This window comes from Chlamydotis macqueenii, chromosome 3 (assembly GCF_036417535.1).
Source record: "Chlamydotis macqueenii isolate bChlMac1 chromosome 3, bChlMac1.mat, whole genome shotgun sequence".
In the NCBI taxonomy this organism is placed as follows: Eukaryota; Metazoa; Chordata; class Aves; order Otidiformes; family Otididae; genus Chlamydotis; species Chlamydotis macqueenii.
The window spans coordinates 117,440,971-117,463,638 of NC_141558.1; the positions used below are offsets into that span (position 1 = coordinate 117,440,971).

General features: G+C 42.5%; 1 protein-coding gene across 1 annotated transcript in view; it reads right to left on the bottom strand.

Annotated features, from left to right (window-relative positions):
• The window catches only part of LOC147601453 (serine/threonine-protein kinase MARK1-like), a 36,119-nt gene extending 13,976 nt beyond the window's left edge, over nucleotides 1-22,143 (bottom strand). Inside the window, 9 exon segments of the mRNA XM_086744672.1 lie at nucleotides 2,084-2,203; nucleotides 2,293-2,529; nucleotides 5,598-5,654; nucleotides 6,679-6,749; nucleotides 7,728-7,793; nucleotides 8,845-8,893; nucleotides 15,575-15,628; nucleotides 16,293-16,496; nucleotides 21,778-22,143. Coding sequence (XP_086600798.1) covers nucleotides 2,084-2,203; nucleotides 2,293-2,529; nucleotides 5,598-5,654; nucleotides 6,679-6,749; nucleotides 7,728-7,793; nucleotides 8,845-8,893; nucleotides 15,575-15,628; nucleotides 16,293-16,496; nucleotides 21,778-22,143 — 1,224 coding nt within the window.
• Nucleotides 22,144-22,668: the final 525 nt, after the last annotated feature.

The following is a 22,668-nucleotide window of genomic DNA, read 5'->3' on the forward strand; positions in this document are numbered from 1 at the left end:
TTTACAAAAACATTCTCTTGCTCCTAAAATGTTTTCTCTCTGCTGCAACCATGAAAAAGTCTAGACAAACCATTTTAATAAAAATTTGCCTGGTCCTTACCAGAGGAAGAGTGCTCAGCCTAACCCATACGGTGCTGACCAACATGCTATTGGATGGTCTCGGAAAAACATGCATGGGAACTGAGCGGGCGTATGGCTGGTACTCAGCAAATAATTAAAAGACAAAGCACAAAAAAAAATAAATCCTCCCCACCTAAGATGACATTGTCCTTCCACTTTTAGAAACTTCTAATAAATATATACGTTCATTCCAAATATGTATTTTTAGAAGTGCTCAGACTGAGGAAATATTAATTTATTTCCAAACCATGTACCATAGTTTTCTAATTCAACAAACGTGATTTCAGGAGCATTCATTTCTGAAAGTTTGTGATGTCTCTCTCCCTCAGATTAGCATGGTGATCAGTGCCTGTTACCATCAGTATTTTGGTACTGGCTCAAGACCTGCCGTCACATATAACATCTACTTGCTCTCTTCCACAGAATCTGACAACTATGCCGTTCCCATGAGGCTGCTATCCAACACTTCTCTCCAGGGACAGGAAGGACTTTTGGAAGAACTAGGTAACACTACAATATCTAGAATAAAAGTGAAATTGGATCTGAAGAGAAACTGCTGAAAACCCAGAGGAAAGTTCAATAAAAGGAAAATGGATTTTCCTAAACACGATAAAGGAAAAAAAGCAATCTTTCACCATCTTCGAGTGACTATGCTCTTATTATGTCTCCTGGACAGTCATAAATACAAGATAATGAATATCAAGTAATTAATGTAAAGTAGAAGCCACCATTCACTACTCTCTTCAGCACAGATCTTATTCAAGTTAGAACTATTGATAACAAGTCACAAACCAGCATCAGCCTGAAATAAGTTGCATCCAGACAGAGCTCAGTAAATGCATGCTTCCGCACACAGCTAGCATCCATGCCAGGAAGCATAAGTCATGTCCCTACAAATAAAAAGCTGCTTAAATGGGATGTATTCTCTGCAACACTATCCACTGCTGCACAAGTATGCATAGGAAGATGAAACAAAAGTCACTGGTGATTAACTCATGCAAATACTATTTGAAACCCATTCTATTTATCTTCTGCTCTACTTTCATCTCTATGGTAAGTAGATGCTATTTTTAAAAGCCTCTCTTTGTTACAGAACTCACAAAATAGAACAGAGCAGCATTTAGAGTGAACTCTACACCAAGTGTGCTGAGTATCAGCTCCAGAGTTATCCAGCAAGTACGTGCCAATACAGCAATCCTGAACAAAACAGCCCCTTAAAAACACTGAACCTTTTAGACACCTTACAAGTTATGCACAGATATTCTTTGCATCCCATGAAAAGAAACCCTAATTTACTAACACCAACAACAAAATCATAACTCAGTAGAAATCCTCAAAACAGATTTCAGCTGAGGTATTATTACGTAGGTTAATTTTCCAGCTATTCAGAAACAGAAAGGGGGGGAAGAAAAGACTGAACAGCAATAACTAGTAATTATTAATTTCTCATTCAAAGAGTTCTTGGTGTTTATCTGCATTATGGCATTAAAACAAACAAAAAACCCACATAGCTTTCTATCACAGTTGTGATTCTTTTATCTATCCTTTTTAAGAAGTCATGTGGGAAGTGGGAAGTCAAGTCAAAAATGCTTGTGGGACTTCCTGCTGCTGGTTTTGTTTTTAAAAAAAAAACTCCAAGCAGAAGCTATTTACAATCTTGTCCTGCTTTCTACACATTTTGAACTAGCTCCATCATCTGACCGAAACAAGTGGGAGCAGTTTGCACTTTGAAATGCTCCTAAAATGACAGTCTTTGGTCAGCTGCAATTAAGGTTAGACTTCCCTTTATTAACACTTTCTATTTGCAAGCTGCACTGTTTCTTGGACATTTCCTCATTATTTTATTTTAACCAAAACCAGAAAGAAAGTACCTATCGTGAAAAATAAAGACATTTTAAGCAATTATTGTATTTTGTCCTGTCTTAATCTGAAAATTCGTTCATTCCAAGATGAAATTGCTTACCTCCAAGCTGCCTCGTTTTGTTGGATTTAGTACTAGTAGCTTCTTAAGTAGATTTTCACAGTCTGTGGACATATAGAATGGAATGTGGTACTTGCCCCTCAGTACTTGCTCCCTCAGTTCCTTTAAAAGAAAGTTTTAAAAGGTAAATGCACTAATGACGTACAAGATTTAAAGAAATTAAAAGCCAAGCTTTCATATTTTAACTGTACCTGTAGACTCTGACTATGAAATGGCAATGATCCGCTTACTAGTTCATACAAAATCACCCCAAGGCTCCACACATCCACTTCAGGACCATTGTATTTCTTTCCTTGGAAAATTTCAGGAGCAGCATAAGATGGGCTTCCGCAAAACATGTCCAGTTTATTGCCGACTGTAAATTCCTCGCTAAGTCCGAAGTCTGCAATTTTAATGTTCATGTCTGCATCAAGTAGAAGGTTTTCTGGCTAAGAAAAAAATAAAAGAGGAAAAGGACAATGTAAAACAATAAATTTATGTAAAAAATAAAAAAAATTTAAAAACCCCAATGTAAACATAAATCTAATCCCAGACATCATCTACCATTTTGGTGGGCTAGCGTTAGAAGGGACTGACGACTTTAAAAGAAGATCTCTTCTGCTTACAAGATGAAAAGCTGCAAGCTATGTGCTATATGTTAGCATTCTGTAACAAAAGATTATCTCCCTAGTGTTTGCTTGAGCAAAAAACACCACCAAGGTGTTTAACATTCAAGTATTGCATTATGTATGGAGAAAATGCATGTATTATACACCTAAGAATATTAATGCCTGTGCAGCAATCATCCTGTGAATATAATGCATCACATATGCACAGATGCAAGTATTCAGTTACGTGGAGAGTCAGTAAACAATATCTTATCTTGTATTACAGGGAGGTCAGAAGATTAAAAGAGCGAGGCTAGAGAAATATGAATAAATTACTAAAAAAAAATAAAGTGCATTTCTCAAAATGGAAGGATGTTGTGCAAGGAGTGCAGCAGAACTTGGCAATGTTTACTCGTCTAACTGGGTGCTGGCTCCTGGTCTGCATATCAGCAACACAGGAGCAGCACTGAGCAGTGCAGGAATCATTCCGTTTCCACAGGAGGACAGGCATTAGCCAGAGCAATGATTCACATAATTGCCAAACATCATTTTTACAGCAAACATGGACATCTCTCCTTGGATGCTGTGCTCAGAATTGAGCCCCCCCAAAAAAACCAAAACAGCCTTAGTTCAGGATCAGAGAGGCAGCAATGAATTTCTTAGCTGCTTTGATTAAAAGGATAAACATGATTTTGTTTGTGTGTGTTTGTTGGTTTTGTTTTTAATAATTTCGCTGGCACTCAGTAAACAGAACAGGAGACAATGAACTAGCAGTAGATCAAGCCAATAGCTGTGCAACAGAATTTAGCCTTTATCAGGAGTAAAATACAGGCCATTTTCACAAACTAACTATCCTGGAAAACACTTTATTTTCCAAATTCATGACCTGTAATCTCAGCTGGTTCCAGCTGATGTGCCTGCAGACAGACGCACAGAGATATCTTCCAGATTTGACAGCCTTCTACATCACTGCACAAAGACTTCCTTTTCCTTGTGGTGAAAACATTACTGTCAGGGCAGCTGCTCTGCGATTACAATAGTCTAACTAGTTCAACCGTACTCTGCTACCCAAGCACCCCATGCTTTTAGGTTCCTTAACTTCAAGCAGAAACACCACACCCCTCTTTTTAATATGCCAGACAGAAAGACTATGCTCTTGTTGGTTACACGTTCGGAGCAAAAAGTATTAAGAGTCCCTGAAAAGGTAAGATAAGTTTTGTGCATCGCAGGATGAGCAACGTTGGAATTGGTTATAGCCCTTTCTACGCAAGCTGTTCATAATAACAGAAAATTAAAAGGAGGCCGTTTAAGTAAGTTGCTTCTTTCTTCTCTGCAGCTCCATGAGAAGAGTTTTAAGTGAGACAGAGATGACACATAACGTTTGGAAAGAGAAGAAGGGAGAACATTGCCTCAGAGCCATAATGTTTGGCCCTTTTTTCTTTGGGGAATGTATTTTTCACTGACTAGGCTGACTGGCTCTCAATCACACCTAACGCTGAACTTTTCAAATGAGTCTAGCACAACTCCTTCCAAAAGAAGATGGAGAGAGAAAAGCAAACAAGTTATTTTGGAGCTTGCCTGCCTGTCTTGCAAATAGGACGGAGATCAGCAGCAGAGTACTTGTGACAGATGGTAAAAGGCATCCCGTGCAAACACTGCAAAGCAGTTCTGGATAGCCATTTGAGCCATGCAGTGAGCTGTATGTGCGCTAAGGAACTAGGAAATGAATGAGTGGTGGTGACTGTAATGGGCTCTGGGACAAAGAGCAAGATGCAGGCTGCTGAAGAACTGCAGGGGTTCGTGCAGCGAGACTCAGTAATATAGCTGGGCTGAGCAAGCCAGTGCCAGCTAAGCACAAGAAGGTGGGTGGCTCCCTACTCCCAGCCAAGTACAGGGCAAAGACAACCTGTGAACACAGCTTGTCCAGCAAAGCCAATAGGTCCCTAGGTGCAGCCTTCTGGAAAGCTCAACAACAGTGGCTGCAGTAAGCTCCAGGGAGCTTGACAAAACATTCATGGGCTCCAAACCACCCCAAAAGACGGGGAGGAATTTTTTTTTAGTCAAGATTTCAATGAGATCCAGCCCTTTCCTTCCTTGCATTCTGACTTCAGAGTGCTGGCCAGGCACCTCCATCATCAGAAGAGAATGGTCCCGGGGCAGGGAGGACTCAGCAGAAAAGCATGTATTATCCAGCACCACATGCACATGCAGGACCTGGCAGATCGACCGGTATTAGGGAACAGATTTGAAAGAAAGAGGCTGAGAGCATGCTGCAGTGTATTATAAGAAAGTTAAGACAAAAGATACTGGTTAAAAAAGAGCCCTTAGGAATTATTCAGCCTTCAGCTTTTCACGAGTATTTAGGTAGATTAGTAACCTACACCAATGTTTTCCTTGTAAATGTACAAAGACATCAGCAGCCAGAGCACAAGCCAACTTTTAAGCGGGTGAAGATCTTGTGTCCAAGTCCTATGATACCTAAACGTGGCGTGAAGACAACTTCAGACCGAAGGCTTAGGTTGTACCTGCAATTGCTGAACTCTTTAACAGGGTTTGGTATGTTTAGATAGATAGATTACTAGCAAGCATCAAAACAAGGAATTCAGACTAATTTCTGCTCACCTTCGATTTATTTTTCTGCCTGAATTAATCACAGTATAAACCAGAAGTTCAAATGGATTAAAAACCCAACATATTTCTTATGAAACTAACACATGTTCTATTCTTGTCTCTTCCTTGTTCCAACAGACAAGCTCCATTATTATTGCGCTTCAGAAAACTGAGAATAAAATACAAGTGATAGTTCCCTCATTCACGTGTTTGAGGCATTCAGAGACAGTGACAAGGACAAGTATATAGAATTAAGTCTATACTGTCAACAGCAAAATTAAAAATAAGTAACAGCCTACCTTAAGATCCCGATGAACTATGCATTTCTGATGACAGTACTGCACAGCAGATACAATCTGAAACAGCAAGGTGACCAGATAAATATTTCATTTCAAATCTCAGTATAAGTTTTTGTATATAATTTAGTAATTTGGACTCCTGATATGATTCAGTAGAACATAATAAATTAATAAATAAAGCTTTCATTCTAGAAAATATTAATCTAGGTTTCATTCAAGCTCAAATACTAAAACTAAAAAGTCTCTAAAAGCAGCTCATTTTCTTACTAAAACAGTTTTAAAAAATATTTCTCAAGGTAACAGGCAAAACATCTCTTTTAAAGGCAGATCGCTATGTAATAGAACTATTGCTACAGTTATAGCAACAACTGTAAAAGGAAATGATTCCACCCCCCAAGCCAAGAGCCGGGTGTACCATCCCAGATTTTATCTTCTGAAATACTTGCAGCATACCTCTGCAATTCATCCCTCACATAATAGTTCATTCAACATTTTCATATACATCTTTCACATATGTAGAACAAAAACCAAGTCCGAAACAGCAAGTTAAAAGCAGTTTCTTTACATGTTACTTACATACATTCATTCTGAAAAATACCAAATTTGGTTTATTTATCTAATTAAAGCTTTTCACAAAATAATCACTAAAAATAGATTAAGAAAAAGATTAAGATGAGAAGGTTTGCAATAAGAATATAAAAACCTGTCCCAGAATACCCTTCAGACAAAACAGTGTGACATGACACTGCAATGCATGCCATCATACCAACATCTCTAGACAGAACATCTGTTAAATTCTAAAATATTCAGAAAAGGATTAAAATCTCAAGTGAGTCACAATAAAAAATGTAGCTCTTAGGAACATCCACTAAAAAAGAATGTAAAACAGTCTTACTATTTTTAGATAGGATGTAGGAAGCAGATAGTTTTCTCTTCAGGGATTTTTTCCACTGTATCCCTAATAAACATTATCACAACAACGAATATTTTTTTTTAAAGTAAAGGAAGTATCTTCACACTCATGTCTATCTGAAAACACCATAAATAGAAACAAAAGAAAGAGTGAATGTTCATTTCATACCTGCCTGAATTTTGCACGAGCCTCTTTCTCTTTCACTCTTCCATGTGCAACGAGGTAGTCAAATAATGGTCCTGGCCACGACAAGGACAAAACATCACTCTTATTGCCCAGGTTTTATTTTTGACTGTCATGCACAATTACATAATGTTTGAGAACAACACCCCCCACCCCCCACCTGGAAGGGAAAGGAAAAATTCCCTTTTACTGTTTGCATTGGAGTTCATTTTTAGACATGTAATAGTCAAGAAATACAAAACTTGTACCCTTCATACAAAGGCTTCTTCATTTTCAAAAATAAATTTACTTAAAATGTTGTGAAATAAACAAAAAAAATTACTTCAGTCGTAAAAAAACATTCATATTGCATAGAAGACACACCGGGAAACACGTAACTACTTATGTACCAGGTTTGTTTCGCGCATCTCTAGTGGCTTCACTTAACAGTATCTGTATTAGTTCTGTTTTTCCCTTCTTGTTCTCTTTCTAATAAAGCTGCCTTTCAGATCCTCGCCTTTGCACTGTCTGACAAGCAGCCTTTCCTAGCTGTCACTAGCCCTGTGCTGGAATCTCTTCCCACAAACATTTCCTATTCAGATGCTAAGCAGTTTCTCAAGCAGGCACCCACTCTCCTTCTCACTCTTAGGATCCTGCTGGTCCCTTTTCCCGTGTTCCTTATTCCCATCCCCTGGACCTGCCTCCCTAAGTGCTTTGGCCCACATCCTCAAGATAAAATGAGGCACCAGTGCTTGCCTAAATAGAGCAGATAAATACTGAGTCAAGCTGTTACAGAATCAGCACCAGATTATCTCCTGATATTCCAGCAGAAACCTCAAATCAGTAACTACCCTTAAGCACAAACCTAAGCGGTTTCTCTACAGAATGTGATGCAAGCAAGAAAGTCTGCCCTGGGAGGTCCGTTAGGACTGTTGTGAAGGCCAGATTGGAATAATCCGTGAACCATAAAATCCTTGAATCGTTCCTAGGCATGGAACCTGCATGGCTTTCCGTATTTCAGTTTATCCTTAAAGCAGAATTGAGAATCCACTTACCCCCACTGGCATATTCCATTACCAAATACAATGTCTTTTCAGTTTCAATAACTTCAAATAATTTTACTGCAAGAAAAATGAATGAGAGAGAGATTGCAGCAGGTTAGCATTCTTTTGAAGGGAAAAAAAAGCAAAAATAATTTCTAAATCACAGTCGATAATAAAGCACATTAATTCACAATTTCCTCAGAAGTTGATGCACACTGTACAAACAAGTTCATGCTGAAATTAGTGTTTAATTTGACACAGACATCTTTAAGATCATACAAACCTTCCCTGTTTCACTACTAAACTGCTCCCGGTCGGAAATTTGAGATTCCAACCCACTAAAAACCGAGTGGATACCAGAAACATTGTCTCTGAAAGACTTTCCTCAGATTGTAATAGTAACCACTCATTTAAAACAAACACACCCCCACCACCACCCCCAAGAAAACAAAAACCAGCAGAAGCTAAGAATGCTGGAAAGGCAACAAACAGGTCAAGGGATGAGAAGGGAGTGCCTAGCATCTAATAACTTGTACACCTCATCCATACCTCGTGTGCAACAAGCCCTCTGGCCGATTCAGGACCATAAACTGTCTCTGGAACAAGACTGTCCAGCCCTCCTCAGCCAGAAGAATTGTCATCACAAAGTAGGGCCCTGAAGCTGTGGGGGAGGTGAAAGAACTAAAGCAGAAAGGGAAAATGACATCCTTTGTAATTCTAATTTTCTGGAAATATCAGTCAGCAGGAGTCTTTCCTAGACTGAACTAATGGGCTTGCTAGACTTTCACCTAGGAAACTCATGCTTTTTGGCCTCAAGAGCAATTTCAATGGAAGAGGCAAGTTGGGACCCCCAACAGATCGGAGCGCTCAGCATCTCCTACTTTGTGTTAAGGCTTTCTTGGACCGAGCAGTTTATCTCCTCAGAGGAAAACTCTCATTTCAAGTAGAGTCAATAAAGGAGGTGAGACAATGAAGCATTTACTGAATGTTCTCTCTCCTATTATCTCAAAAAAGTTTAATGAACAAAAGCATAGCAGTAAAGTACACTCAAATAAAGCTAAAGACAGCAAAATGTAAACAGTATAATAAAAAAAAAAAAAAGAAGTTTGCAGAAATGCAGGGCTCCTACCAATATTGGGATGATTCAGTGTCTTCATTATTCTTACTTCTCGAACCAACTGTCAAGGAAGCAAGACAATTTTCTTAGAGTGCGTTTATTAGGCAAGATATCCAATTTTAGATGGCAAAAAGCGGCAGCATAAGCCACAGAAAATAGCATTAGCATAAACTATAGATAAATAGAGTACAGTAAATTCCAGAAAATATACGCCTCACAGATTGTATAAAAATAACCACTACCGACTACATATCAAAACCAGACTAATTTTTAAGCTTTATACAAACAGACACAGAGACGTTTTACAGCCCTTTCTGGAGTTTCATATTGACCAAAACCAGCAGATTGTTCACACAAGTTTTTGTTATCGCTTTGCTCTGGTTTCTTTGGTGCTGGCAAGCTCATCTAACTACCCTGAAAACAAACAGAACTGTGGGTGCAAATACAAGGTGTAGTACCACAGAAAGTGGAACACACAGATGTTAAAATGGAATTAGACACAAGGAGTCCTGACATCCCCCAGTCCTGCCGCTCCACAGAGGGGAAGCAGGTCAGTTTGCTGTTTGTGACCCAGTGTAAAATTTGGGAGCTGTGAGAAAAGTGATGTCTGCTCTCCCCGCAGCAAGGTCTGAAGGTTTATGATTGATTAAAGTCTACTCTACGATCCTGAGTCACACGATTAAAAACAACTGGACAAACTTATAGCACTAAGTGCACATCCTTAAGACAATGGTGCGTTTACCGGTTTTTTTTTAAATCAGAAACAAGAGATCTCCACTCTGAAATGTCTAGCGTTCATGGGTTTATTGATTAAGTGTACGAGGCAAAGCAAGACAAACGTAGGGGCTCAAAGGGAAGAAGGCAAAGGAAAGGAATCCAAAATGACTACATAGTTCTGTTAGTCTGCTTCAGGCTGTCAAGACTAATAAGCTTGCCCTGTTTCACTTCAAGTGAACAGCATCTCCCCCTTGTCAAATCTATTTACTTTAGTCCCGTATTGGGCTGAATTAGGATGCTGAAGTGAAGGAAGAAAAGCTCACTGGCTTCAACGTAATGCTTAGACACTTCGGAAACATCTTAGCGCTACCATCCTCCTTATAGAGAATCTTGGCTCAATGCAGAAGTGCATTGTTGCTGTTACGCTTGTCCGATGTCTCAGAGGACATCTCTCCCTCCATTTTCAAAATTAGTCCCGTTTGTTCAGGTACTGCCTTTGCAAGAGGGCACAACTATGCAAGCCAGAGACCAAACACCTCCTGAAAGAGTAGCACTTTACTTTTTCTTTTATGATGGCTGAGGCTACAAGAGAACAGAAATTAAAATTATTTTGCTTAGACAACACTGATTTTTTTTTTACTCCGTTTGTGCAATTTAGTCATAACATTTCTAAAATTCTGCATTTATTCTGCAAGTTAAAATTACAGAGCAACATCTTTTTGAAATTCAGCTTTTGATCAAGTCACATTACTGCAGTTCTGTATTTACGTTATTTAAGTATTTCAAGCTAGTTACTATCCACTTGCCTTAAAATTGCCATTCAAACAATTTCAGAAGGAAGCAAAGACTATAAAAGCATTTCTCTGAGAAATCATGACCAGTGTGATGCAGTTTGCTTGTGTTCAAGATGTAACACATGGGTATGAAATACTATGCACTAGAATTAGCTTCATAAGGAAACAAGAACATTTGCTAAAGTCAGTTACTCCTATGAAAAAAAATCATACCAGGCTGTTATTTTTGCCTTTTTTTTGGTTTGGTTGGTTTGTTTGTTTTTTGAAGTATTCGAATTTGTTGCACAAGAAAGTTTCTCAGCTAGATCAGTATCAGTTAGTCAGAAGCTAACAAAGCTAAACCAATAGATGGTACAGCTTCAGAAGAACTTCTAAGCAGCTATGTGGAAATTTGCAATTCCTGCCAGAAGATTGGAAAGATATTTCATAACTTAACAGTATTAATGCTGGTGCAAAAGTTACAGCAATGAACGCATGTCTTCATAAGCAGGATTAAAACACTAGACTTCTAGATTTCAAATTATTTCCTTTATAGAAAAAAAAATCATTACGAAACACAATTTTACATGTAATGTGAAGCACATAGATATTGTTAAAAAAAATTTGCATTATTCTATTCAATATTCTCACAGGATTTAGGAGTTTACTAATTGGTTTAAGAGTCAAATTGATTTCACAGTGACATGACATTTTGTTCCACATGTCATTTTTTCTTCTATAAAGGAAAAAGCCGATTAGGAAACAGAAAAGTCTATTTTCCTCCAGACAGAACATTACTGACCTCCAGCCTGATGCAGATACTTTGTTACATGAAATAAACATTTACTTGATGGGGTTCTGAAGAGAAGATACCAGGAAGACACAAAGTATGGGCTTAGGTTTATTCCATACGGATGCCAATAAAGAGTTTTAAATCATCTTGTATTCTATATCCTGATAAATAGATATTTTTCAGAAAACTGAAGCATATGTTCTCATCTACAAGCAGGTACACAGTCCTGGTAGTCACCGTGAGTGTATCAAGAGGAAGTAGTTAGTTTCAATCTTTTGAAAGCAAGCAGCTATTCTAAGGCAAATTCTAAATGAACCGAAAGTCACAAGATGAATCTGGCTATTTTCTTACTGGCTAGTGGCTCTGAGATGCCCTTCTTGCTTGTTTGGGGATTTTTAATCAAAGGCACTTTTAATGTTGGTTGAAATGTGATTGCATGCTTAGAGCAAGAACTGGACATGACGGAAGCAGCTTCGGTGATGCTCATCCACACAAATCATGTTAAGCTGACTGGAAGCTGGCTATTTTATTTTACAGAAGCGATGGTGTCAGCCTTCTTACTAACACATGAAAACAGAGAAAGAGAGAAATCTGCAGAGTAAGAATTGAAAGAATCGTTGAAATCTTGGAATCTACCTGCAGATACTTGCTGACTAAATTGCTTGCTCAGAAAAATATTAAGAATCCCTAAGTGATTGTATTCCATGCAAAACTCCCTCCCAACTGCCTGCCCGCTACTGAAACTACAGCACACAAGGTTGTCTTCTTCATGGGGAGACACACATTCCTCAGAGTTAGTGTTTTGCACTTGTAATCGGCTTCTGACAAGTTTCCAGCAGTTGTTTACCTGGAAACCAACATTTTCAGATCTTTTTCTGAAGTAACTCAGGTATAGGCATCTTGCAAATTAGGCAGATGTCACTTACGTATTCCATAATACTGCTACGTAACCAAGTCAAGCAGCTTTGCTAAAGCTGCTTGGAGTGACAGCTTCCAACGCAAGGAGAGAAAAATTATTTGAAAGGCTGAAAGAACTGAAATAATGGAACAGCACTGTGTAGAGACCGCAAACACAGCCACACGACACCTTGTGATTCCTGGCCCATACAGCCCAAAGGCATGTGTAAGGGTGTCTCAAATGTGGAGTGGAGAGAAAGAGCAGGGAACCTTATTTCAATACAGATGGTCAAAATGGCAGAGCGGGAGCAGGATGGAAATTAGGCAAACAAACTGTTCTCTGGAATCCTGGTGTATATTCAGGATTGTATTTGGTCCAGTAGAAATGCACATTGAACACTTGATAACACTTGAATCCAAGCGTTAACAGTATCCAAGTATTACATTACATTGCAACTCCTCATTCCATGGAGCACTACTTTGGCATCAATCTTCTCCCCACCCTGACTTTCCCCTTGCAGAAGCATGCTGGTCATTAACACTAGTTATGTCAATAACTATGTATTTAGAAACAGAGATATCTTCAAAGAATAGCCTGTACCCCACTCAGTAACACCCAGGATACCACTATGCACAAAGGAAGAAACGTATTAAAGCAACAGACCATAGTTATTTCCTACAAAGCCAAGTTTGTTAATTTTATAGAAATCTAGACAGACAGTGAAATTAGTTCTCCTTTCATGACAAGGTGAGCTGTAGGATTATATAATGATCTACTTTACTGATAAAAAATAGCGCCTTCAGAATTCACAGACACCTCTATTTTCTTGACCAGCAGCGTGCTGCTCTCTTATAAGGTGTAAGTGCTCCTCGACTTCTCTTCCCCTACCCCACCACATATTTATAGGACCGCTCTTAGAATCATAGAATCATAGAATGGTTATGGTTGGAAGGCACCTTCAAAGGTCATCTAGTCCAACCCCCCTGCAAGGAGCAGGGACATCCCTGACTAGGTCAGGTTGCTCAGAGCCTCATCCAGCCTGGCCTTGAACGTTTCCAGGGATGGGGCATCCACCACCTCTCTGGGCAACCTGTTCCAGTGTTCTTTAACTCGCATCGTAAAAAATTTTTTTGGGAACATCCAATCTAAATCTACGTCCCTCTATTTTAAAACCATTACTTCTCGTCCTATTGCAACAGGCCCTACTAAACAGCCTTTCCCCATCTTTCTTGTAGGCCCCCTTGAGGTACTGGAACACCGCTATCAGGTCTCCCCAGAGCCTCCTCTTCTCCAGGCTCAACAGCCCCAACTCTCTCAGCCTGTCCTCATAAGAGAGGTGCTCCAGCCCTTTTATCATCTTCGTGGCCCTCCTCTGGACCTTCTCCAACTCTTCATTCTTAACAAAGTGCTATTGTTCAAAAAAGCTCACAAACAAGAATCTCCTTATTGCATACTGGTTGTAGCCTCACTAGCTTCACTTTAGCCAGCACCAATCTGAAAAACCTGTACCTATGGCAGAAGCACAAGGCTTGAAAATTTGACTTCTGCTTTCCCAGTTTCGTTTTGCAGGGCACAGACTGCAGAAAGTACAAAGATCCTCTGCCACACCATTGCTAACACTTCTACTTGCTGCCAGGCTGACATCTACATTGAAGATTTACTATTTTAAGTCACTACAACCAAACTGAAAATCTTCAGTTAACCAAGGCTCGCTCTTGCTTTGAAAGATGTGCTTGAATGCTTCTCTAGTTTGTACATCATTACTGAGAAGGGATGTTGCAAAAAAAGCATCGTTTTCAATCAACTGAAATTCTTCCAAACCTTCCACTACTTCTTTACTTCTGTTCTGCTCTTCTCAACAACAGAAAGAACCTAGGTCTGAAGCTTTACACATATTTAAAGATTGAAAAGAAGCCAGCTGACCCCTAAAAAGGGAATATCCAAAATGCCACTTGCTGATCAAATCTATTAAGAAAAAAAAAACCAACACCTTTTGCTCCACTAGCAGTTCCCAGAAGAGCAACAGAATGCTATTGCAGAAACATCCTTAGTGAAGCCAGTACAAGACGACACTTTCGATGTAGCAGATATGCAGAAAATAGAACTGCTATTTTGATATAAACTCTAGTTACGACGAAATCCAAATACTTACATTTGGGAGCAAATTACGATCCCGACAGTGGAAAAAGCTAAGCTGTACTAGTGTGTTACTATCAAGACAGCAAGTTCACAAAAAAAAGACAGCTCTGTCTTCTAAACAGGTGCTCACTAAGTAAGATGAGAACTACATACTGAACAGATTGTAAACAAAATAAAAGGCTGAGCCCTTAATTCAACATTGTTTATCTATTTGAAGAGGTAGAGGTTCTGAAGTAAGAAGTGTAATATATCTTAAGCCTATCACATTGCATGCATAAGGATGCAAAATTAAAAATTCACAAGATCAGCTTACTTGTGTCATCTTCCAACATCTGATGGTCTAAGTTAAAACAAGGATGCCTGCAAAGTACCCTGTCCATCCTACATGGCATAAATAACATTGGAGAGTGGCTAAGAACAAACTAAACGCTTTCTCCCAAACAAAAATAGTACAGAAGAGAAATTAAAGCAAATAAATCAAAGAATTAAAAGAAATAAAAGAAAAAAAGAAATTAAAGCCAAGTTGTTTATAACTCCCCATAACCAAAGTTACCCAATAAAATCCATGTAATGGCAGCCAAAGAAGAAAGACCAGCAATAAGCTCTAGCCTCCTTCTCTCATTCTACAGCTACAGACAGCAGCAGTCTAGTATTTGTAAACAAAAAATGTCCCAAATTTTTCTAATGGGCAGCCTCCAGTAGAACAATAGAACAATTCCGTGCTTCAGCCAAAACCAAACATATGTATAGTCAAGGAGCAAAAAAACCCCAAACCAAACACAAAACTCCAGGGTTTTCTTAAAACACTTATCACAATGTTTACGAAGGACTTCTGCATTTCTATCTACAGGCACAAACAAACAAGAATGTCCTGATTACGCCCAGTTATTTTGTCAATTCTATACACAGAACGTAATTGCCAAAGGTCCCTTGAGTTTAACAAATAAAAATGTTAACAAATTAAAGCTGAAAGAATATTTAAAAAAGGTAAAAAAAACCCAAACAACTATTATACCCATAAAAACTGGCACTCTCATAAGTCCGCAGAAAACGATTACTACATTACAGAAAAATCCAAGAAAAATGCTATCCTTTAGAGCATTACATCTTGATTCAGTACCCAGACAAACTACTTGTGTATTTAATTAGATAGAAATGTTACTGTCAGCAAAGAGGAAAGCTGGAGAAGGAAGGAAGAGCAGAGAAGCAATGCTTAGATAGGAACCACATAGAGCAACTGCCCTCAGACAAATAGCACATGCACATTCCAGCAAAGACAGTAGGATACCACTGTGGCCCAGGGTCATACGTACACAAAAATGTTTGTTCAGCAAGATAAAGGGGCCAAATATTTTTGTCAAGTAAATAAAAGATCACAGTTCAACTGTTTATATACTTTCAGATGTTATGGTATATTCTTACCTTTTGCAGACTAGTAGGATCTAGCTGGGTTTTTTCTATTATTTTCACAGCAACCTTGGGAGAAAATAAACAACCAGAGATTATTAAACTCAGAAAAATATTTGAACAAAAATATACCACACCTCTGTAAGCAAAAGCAGAGATGTCTGCTTTTATGCATTTCATCAAGCAAAATTTCCTTACCAATTAGGATCTACCAGCAGGAGCTCAAAACTTTGCCACCAAATGGTTCCACTAAGGAATCAGTTTTATACTTCTGTCATTGCTTTGACAGAACAAGGTTATCCTGCCCACTGCAAAATCAGGCCCTCCAAACACAAGACCTATCTATCAATAGATTTCAATATCAAGGATCTATCTATCTGCCAACAGATTATCAATGTCAATGAAATGTATCTATCAATAGATTTCTCTTCAGTTTTGGAAATGCTTGAGGACGAACAGACGCCCTCCCAGCCCCAAAACAACCCTCCATGTGCAACAGACTTTTTGATCTCTTCACCAAGAAGTTCTATTTTTTAAAAAGGGCAAGTGGTCAGAGGGAGAAAACTTGGGCACCTCAAAACTTTTCCTATATCCTGAAACAGCCTCTTTGCATCTTCCTTTACGTTGACAAAAAAAAAAAAAAAGTATATTTTTTTATTCATAAGAGAAAGGTAAAAGAATAGTAGAAATACTTATTATAAAGACAGCCAAAAAGAACATAAAACACACTTACCTCTCTTCCAGTAAGCACATGCCTTGCCAGATTCACTTTGCCAAAATTTCCTTTTCCTATTGTTTTCAGTAAGCGATAATTTCCAATGTGAGCATGCTCTTCATTGGTAGATGTAATGGAGTTTCTGCATCGGGGGATGTTTTGTCTGCTACTTGACTTGACAGGCTGGACGTGTTGTTCAGTGCATCCATCCACAGAGGTATGCTGGAAGGCAGACAAAATGGTTGGGAATTTCACTACTTGGATTTTGGATAGTTGTAGGAGAACAGACTAAAAGCATACAAAGGTGTAGAAGGGAGTCATTCATTTACTTTGACAATATAATGGATAACTTTCAATGGTAGCCTAAGCAGAACATGCTGTCTTTGGGCAGGCTTCGATGCCCATCTCAAACTCTTTCTGCAGACTCTTTACTTACCAGCTCCAAAAGCAAAACTAGAGACACCTTGGCAGTAATCAACAAACCATGAGAGACTTTTTAAAATATGAAACTATACCAAACTATACACTACACCGCTATGCTGCAAGTAAACTTGCCTAATCATGACCAAATTTAGTCTTTTAAAAGTACACACTACAAAAAAATTGTACTTTAGCATATTTGGAAACAAGGTTTCACTCTGGTTTTTTCTTTACTTTCTTAACTTTTTCTTAACTAAACCTGTTTGCATCTTTTTGTAAGTTACAGAAGTTCTCATTCAATCTACATCTTTATTTAAAAAGAATAACCTAGTCTTTAAAAGAAAACTCGATGATATCTCATAAATATGTTTTAGATCTCAAAAAGCCTGAAGAACTAAAAGGATGTTATTTTTAATGCATGCCAACAGATCATCCCACATGAAGTGTTAGTCACCGAAATGTGCAGTGCTGCTGTACTCTTTAACTTCCAAGTATATAAGGGGCAAGATACAGATGGGGCTTGGAAATGCTCCAAAGAGAAACCAAAGTAACAGAAGATGTCAAAGGGGTGCTAAGAGTTTCAGTCATTAAAATGCTTTCTAACATTAGTGGCAGGTATGTGCAAACGTTCAACAGGTAAACTTTAGCCTCTAACCTTTTAAGTTACAGATTTTAAGGCAGCCAAACACTGTAGGTAGAAACAGTGTCTTCTCAGACTAGTTTTTAGATTTTGTAACAGGAAGGCATGCTTACTCCCAGCTCACTCCGTTCCTGCTAAGCATAAAGCACCAACAAAACTCAAAAGATACGTTAATATTTTCCCATTATTGACTGCTTCCATCAAAAAGTGAGTATCTCGTTCTCTTTGTCCAGAGCACGAACTGAGCCTGTTTCCTTACAGCACAGTGGTTCCTAGATCTTTGACCTTAAGCTGAAAGCAGAGACAGAAGGCAGTGGGAGATTTCGCTGTTTCTCCCAACACGCAACCCAACGCTCCATGCTCATCTCACTCGTAATTCCTTATGTAAGCAATTATTTTCTTATACAAAATGGAATTTAAGGCAGCACTTTCAACTTCAGTGTGCAGTTACTATAGACCGAACTCAGTCCCCTCCTGTAAAAACTCAGGCTTACAAATAGTCCCACTGAGCCGAGCGGAGTTATTTCACGACATAAGCACTAGTAGAATTGGGGAAACTAGCAAACAGCTGCAACGCAACCGGAAAAAACAAGGAGTATATCACAACCAGAAGGTTCTTCCCAAATGTAGCACAGCTCTGCCTACATCACCTCCAGCATTATGAATTATTCACTATGGGCAGGAGAACGGTCATAGAATCATAGAATCATGGAATGGTTAGGGTTGGAAGGGACCTTCAAAGGTCATCTAGTACAAAACCCCTGCAAGGAGCAGGGACAGCCCCGACTAGATCAGGTTGCTCAGAGCCTCATCCAGCCTGGCCTTGAACATTTCAAGGGATAGGGCATCCACCACCTCTCTGGGCAACCTGTTCCAGTGTTCTACAACCCTCATTGTAAAATATTTTTTCCTAATATCTAATCTAAATCTACCTCCCTTTATTTTAAAACCATTACCCCTCGTCCTATCACAACAGGCCCTGCTGAACAGTCTCTCCCCATCTTTCCTGTAGGCCCCCTTGAGGTACTGGAAGACCGCTATCAGGTCTCCCTGGAGCCTCCTCTTCTCTAGGCTGAACAGCCCCAACTCTCTCAGTCTGTCTTCATAGGAAAGGTGCTCCAGCCCCCTGATCATCTTTGTGGCCCTCCTCTGGACCCTCTCCAACTGGTCCATGTCCTTCTTATGTTGGGGGCTCCAGAACTGGACACAGTACTCCAGGTGGGGTCTCACCAGGGCAGAGTAGAGGGGGAGAATCACCTCCCTTGACCTGCTGGTTATGCTCCTCTTGATGCAGCCCAGGATGCGGTTGGCCTTCTGGGCCGCAAGGGCGCATTGCCTGCTCATGTTGAGCTTCTCGTCCACCAGCACTCCCAAGTCCTTCTCCTCAGGGCTGGTCTCGATCCATTCTCCACCCAGCCTGTATTTGTGCCTGGGATTGCCACGACCCAGGTGCAGGACCTTGCACTTGGCCTGGTTGAACTTCATGAGGTTGGCACAGGCCCACCTCTCCAGCCTGTCAAGGTCCCTCTGGATGGCATCCCCCCCTTCCAAAGTGTCATAGACACCACACAGCCTGGTGTCATCTGCGACCTTGCTGAGGGTACACTCTATCCCACTGTCCATGTCGCCAACAAAGATGTTGAACAGGGCTGGGCCCAACACGGACCCCTGAGGAACACCGCTCGTGACCGGTCTCCACTTGGACATCGAGCCGTAGACCACCACTCTCTGAGTGCGGCCATCCAGACAACTCCTTATCCACCGAGTGGTCTGTCCATCAAACCCATGTCTCTCTAGTTTAGAGGGAAGGATGTCGTGTGGGACAGTGTCAAGGTACTTGCACAAGTCCAGGTAGATGATATCTTTTGCTTGTCCCTTGTCCACCGATGCTGTCACCACGTCGTAGAAGGCCACCAAATTGGTCAGGCATGATCTGCCCTTGGTGAAGCCATGTTGGCTGTCACCAACCACCTCCTTGCTCTCCATGTACCTTAGCATGGTTTCCAGGACAATCTGCTCCATGACCTTGCCAGGCACACAGGTGAGGCTGACCGGCCTGTAGTTGCCTGGGTCTTCCTTGTTCCCCTTTTTAATAATGGGGGTTATGTTCCCTCTCTTCCAGTCATTGGGGACCTCACCAGACTGCCACGACTTCTCAAATACGATGGCCAGCTGCTCGGCAACTTCATCCGCCAGTTCCCTGAGGACCCGCGGATGGATCTCATCAGGTCCCATGGACTTGTGCACCTTCAGGTTCCTCAGGTGTTCCCGAACCTGCTCTTCCAGTACAGTGGGCGGTTCTTCATCCTCCCAGTCCATGCTTGTGCCTTCCACAGCTTGGGTGGCGAGACAAGAGCCCTTATCGGTGAAGACTGAGACAAAAAAGTCATTGAGTACCTCAGCCTTCTCCATCTTCTGGGTAACCAGGACACTGGTTTCCTTCCGGAGGGGGCCTGCATTCTCCTTGGACTTTCTTTGGTCCCCTACATACCTATAGAAACCTTTCTTGTTGTTTTTGACATCCCTGGCCAGATTCAATTCCGCCAGGGCTTTAGCCTTCCTCACCTGATCCCTGGCCACTAGCACAGCCTCTTTGTAGTCCTCCCAGGCTACCTGTCTCCGCTTCCACCCTCTATAGGCTTCCTTCTTTACTTTCAGTTGGTCCAGGAGCTCATCCACGCAGACCTCCTGGCCTTTTTGCCTGACTTGCTCTTCATTGGGATGCACCTCTGCTGAGCTTGGAGAAGGTGCTCCTTCAATATGGACCAACTTTCCTGGGCCCCTCTTCCCTCCAGGGCTGCCTCCCATGGCACTTTGCTCATCAGGTCCCTGAAGAGGCCAAAGTCTGCCCTCCTGAAGTGCAGGGTAGAGAGCTTGCTGTGTAGTTTCCTCGCTGCCCCGTGGATCTTGAACTCCACCGTGTCGTGGTCGCTGTAGCCACGGCTGTCCTTCAGTTCCACGTCCCCCACCAGTCCCTTCCTGTTGGTGAGCACGAGGTCGAGCATGGCACCCTTCCTTGTCAGCTCCTCTATCGCCTGCAGGAGGAAGTTGTCATCCACGCGTTCCAGGAACCTCCTGGACTGCCTGTGCCCTGCCGTGTTGTCTCTCCAACAGATGTCAGGGTGGTTGAAGTCCCCCATGAGGACCAGGGCTTGCGACCGCAAGGCTGCTCCTATCTGCCTATAGAGGGCCTCATCTGCTCTGTCCTGCTGGCGAGGCAGCCTGTAACAGACACCCAGCATAACGTCTCCTGTCCCTCCCCTTCCTCTAATCCTGACCCATAAGCTCTCTGTCAGCTCCTCCTGCATCCCCAGGCAGAGCTCACGCACTCCAGCTGGTGGCTGACATAGAGAGCGACACCCCCTCCTCGTCTCCCTTTCCTGTCCTTCCTAAAAAGCCTATACCCCTCCATGCTGATGCTCCAGTCATACGAGACGTCCCACCACGTCTCCGTGATGCCAACAAGGTCGTAGCCCTGCTCGTGTGCGCGCATCTCCAGCTCTTCCTGTTTATTCCCCATGCTGCGTGCATTGGTATAGAGACACTTCAGCTGGGCCCCTGACAAAGCCGACTTGCTGGCTGGAGCAACAGGAGTTCTTTTGGACCGCAGTTTAAGTTCACTCGCACTTATCTGCGATCCTTCCTCGGCTTCTGGACACTCGGTGCTGGCACTGGCGCCGTGCTGACAGCAGTGGGCTGGACTGTGCTCCCCCTCCCCCAGCAACACTAGTTTAAAGCCCTCCGGACGAGCCTGGCAAGCCTTTGTCCAAGCACACTCTTCCCCTTCTCAGTTACGTGCACGCCATCTGCCCCTAGTAGACCAGGCTTCTCAAAGCACGCCCCATGGTCTAGATACACAAAGCCCTGGCTCTAAGCACCACTCCTTGAGCCACGAGTTGACCTGCCAGATACGCCTGGACCTTTCAGGCCCTTTCCCTTCGACCGGGAGGACTGACGAGAATACCACCCGCGCCCCAGAGTCTCTGACTGCTGTACCCAGGGCCCTGGAATCCCTTCTGATGTTCCTCAGGCTGCTGCCAGCTGTGTCGCTGGCACCCAGGAAGGGATAGTAGTCGTGGGCCGTATGAGGCTTGTTATTCTCTGGTGACATCCCTGATCTGAGCCCCCGGGAGACAGCTTACCTCCCGAGAGAGCACATCAGGTCGGCAGATGGGTGCCTCCGTACCTCTCAGGAGGGAGTCACCCACTACTACCACGCGTCTCTTTTTCTTGGTAGCACTAGTTATCACGCGAGCCGGTCGTGCTACCTTGCATGGCTCCAGTGCCTCCCCCGAGGTGCTAGGTCTTACTTCTTCAGCCTGCAGAGCGGCAAAGCGGTTCTGCAGGGGCACCTCGGGGTTCGGGGGAAGCTGCTTCTTCCTCCTGCTGCGCCTTTGCCCTTGCAACTTTCCATTCATTGGCATCTTCTGCCTACTTACTTACCTCGCGTGTCACTGGGGGGGTTTCTGGCTGGGTGACTGCCTGCTGTGGTTCCAGTGCAGACTCCGCCTGGAACCAAGTAGCCAGCTCTCTCTCAGCCTCCCTGATCACCTTCAGCCGCTTGACCTCCTCCTGCAGCTCAGCCACCTGCTGCAGGAGCTCCTCCAGCTGGGCACACCTGCAGCCAGGGCTGCCGCCTGCCCCTGCCCCAGGAGTAGGGGCCAGGCACTGGCTGTAGCCCGAGGTCTGCACCGCAGCCTCTCCCTTGGGCTCCTCCGTCTGCACGGAGGCATCGACCAGCGCCGGGGTAGCCGGTGCCGGCCTCCCGGACGGAGCTACAGGCTCTGCTCTCAGGCAGATGTTTCCCATGTTGCCCTGAGAGTCAGCAACAGGGAACGGCAAATGCCCTGGGTTGGCACCCTCTCTGACGCGCCCTGTCCTCGCGAACTGCCTCGCGAACTGCCTCGCGAGCTGCCGCGCCACACCCTTGCCGACGCGCCACGCCCTGTTTGCTTTATGCCTGCACAGAGGCCGGAACGCCCGTGCCCCCTGGCTCCGCCCAGGGCTCCTCAGCCGCTCTCGCGCGACCTGCGGGCTCCTGGCGCCTCGCTCGGCTGCCCACCGAGCTTCCCCGGTTCGGGAATCCCCTCGCTGCGCTGCGCCGCTGCGGATCGTGCGACTCCGAAGCTGTCGCCTCGGCGACTGGACAGGCAAGCAAAACCAGTGCCATAGACAGAGCCAAAGATGGCTTCACAGGATAGATCATTTCAATGCAGATTTGTCGGGGAAAGCAGTCATTTCATCATCATGACAATGTAACACAGAAGCAAATCTGAAGAAGAAGGAAAAAAAAGTAACAAGGTTCACAATCATGACGATTCTGCATGTTGGTCT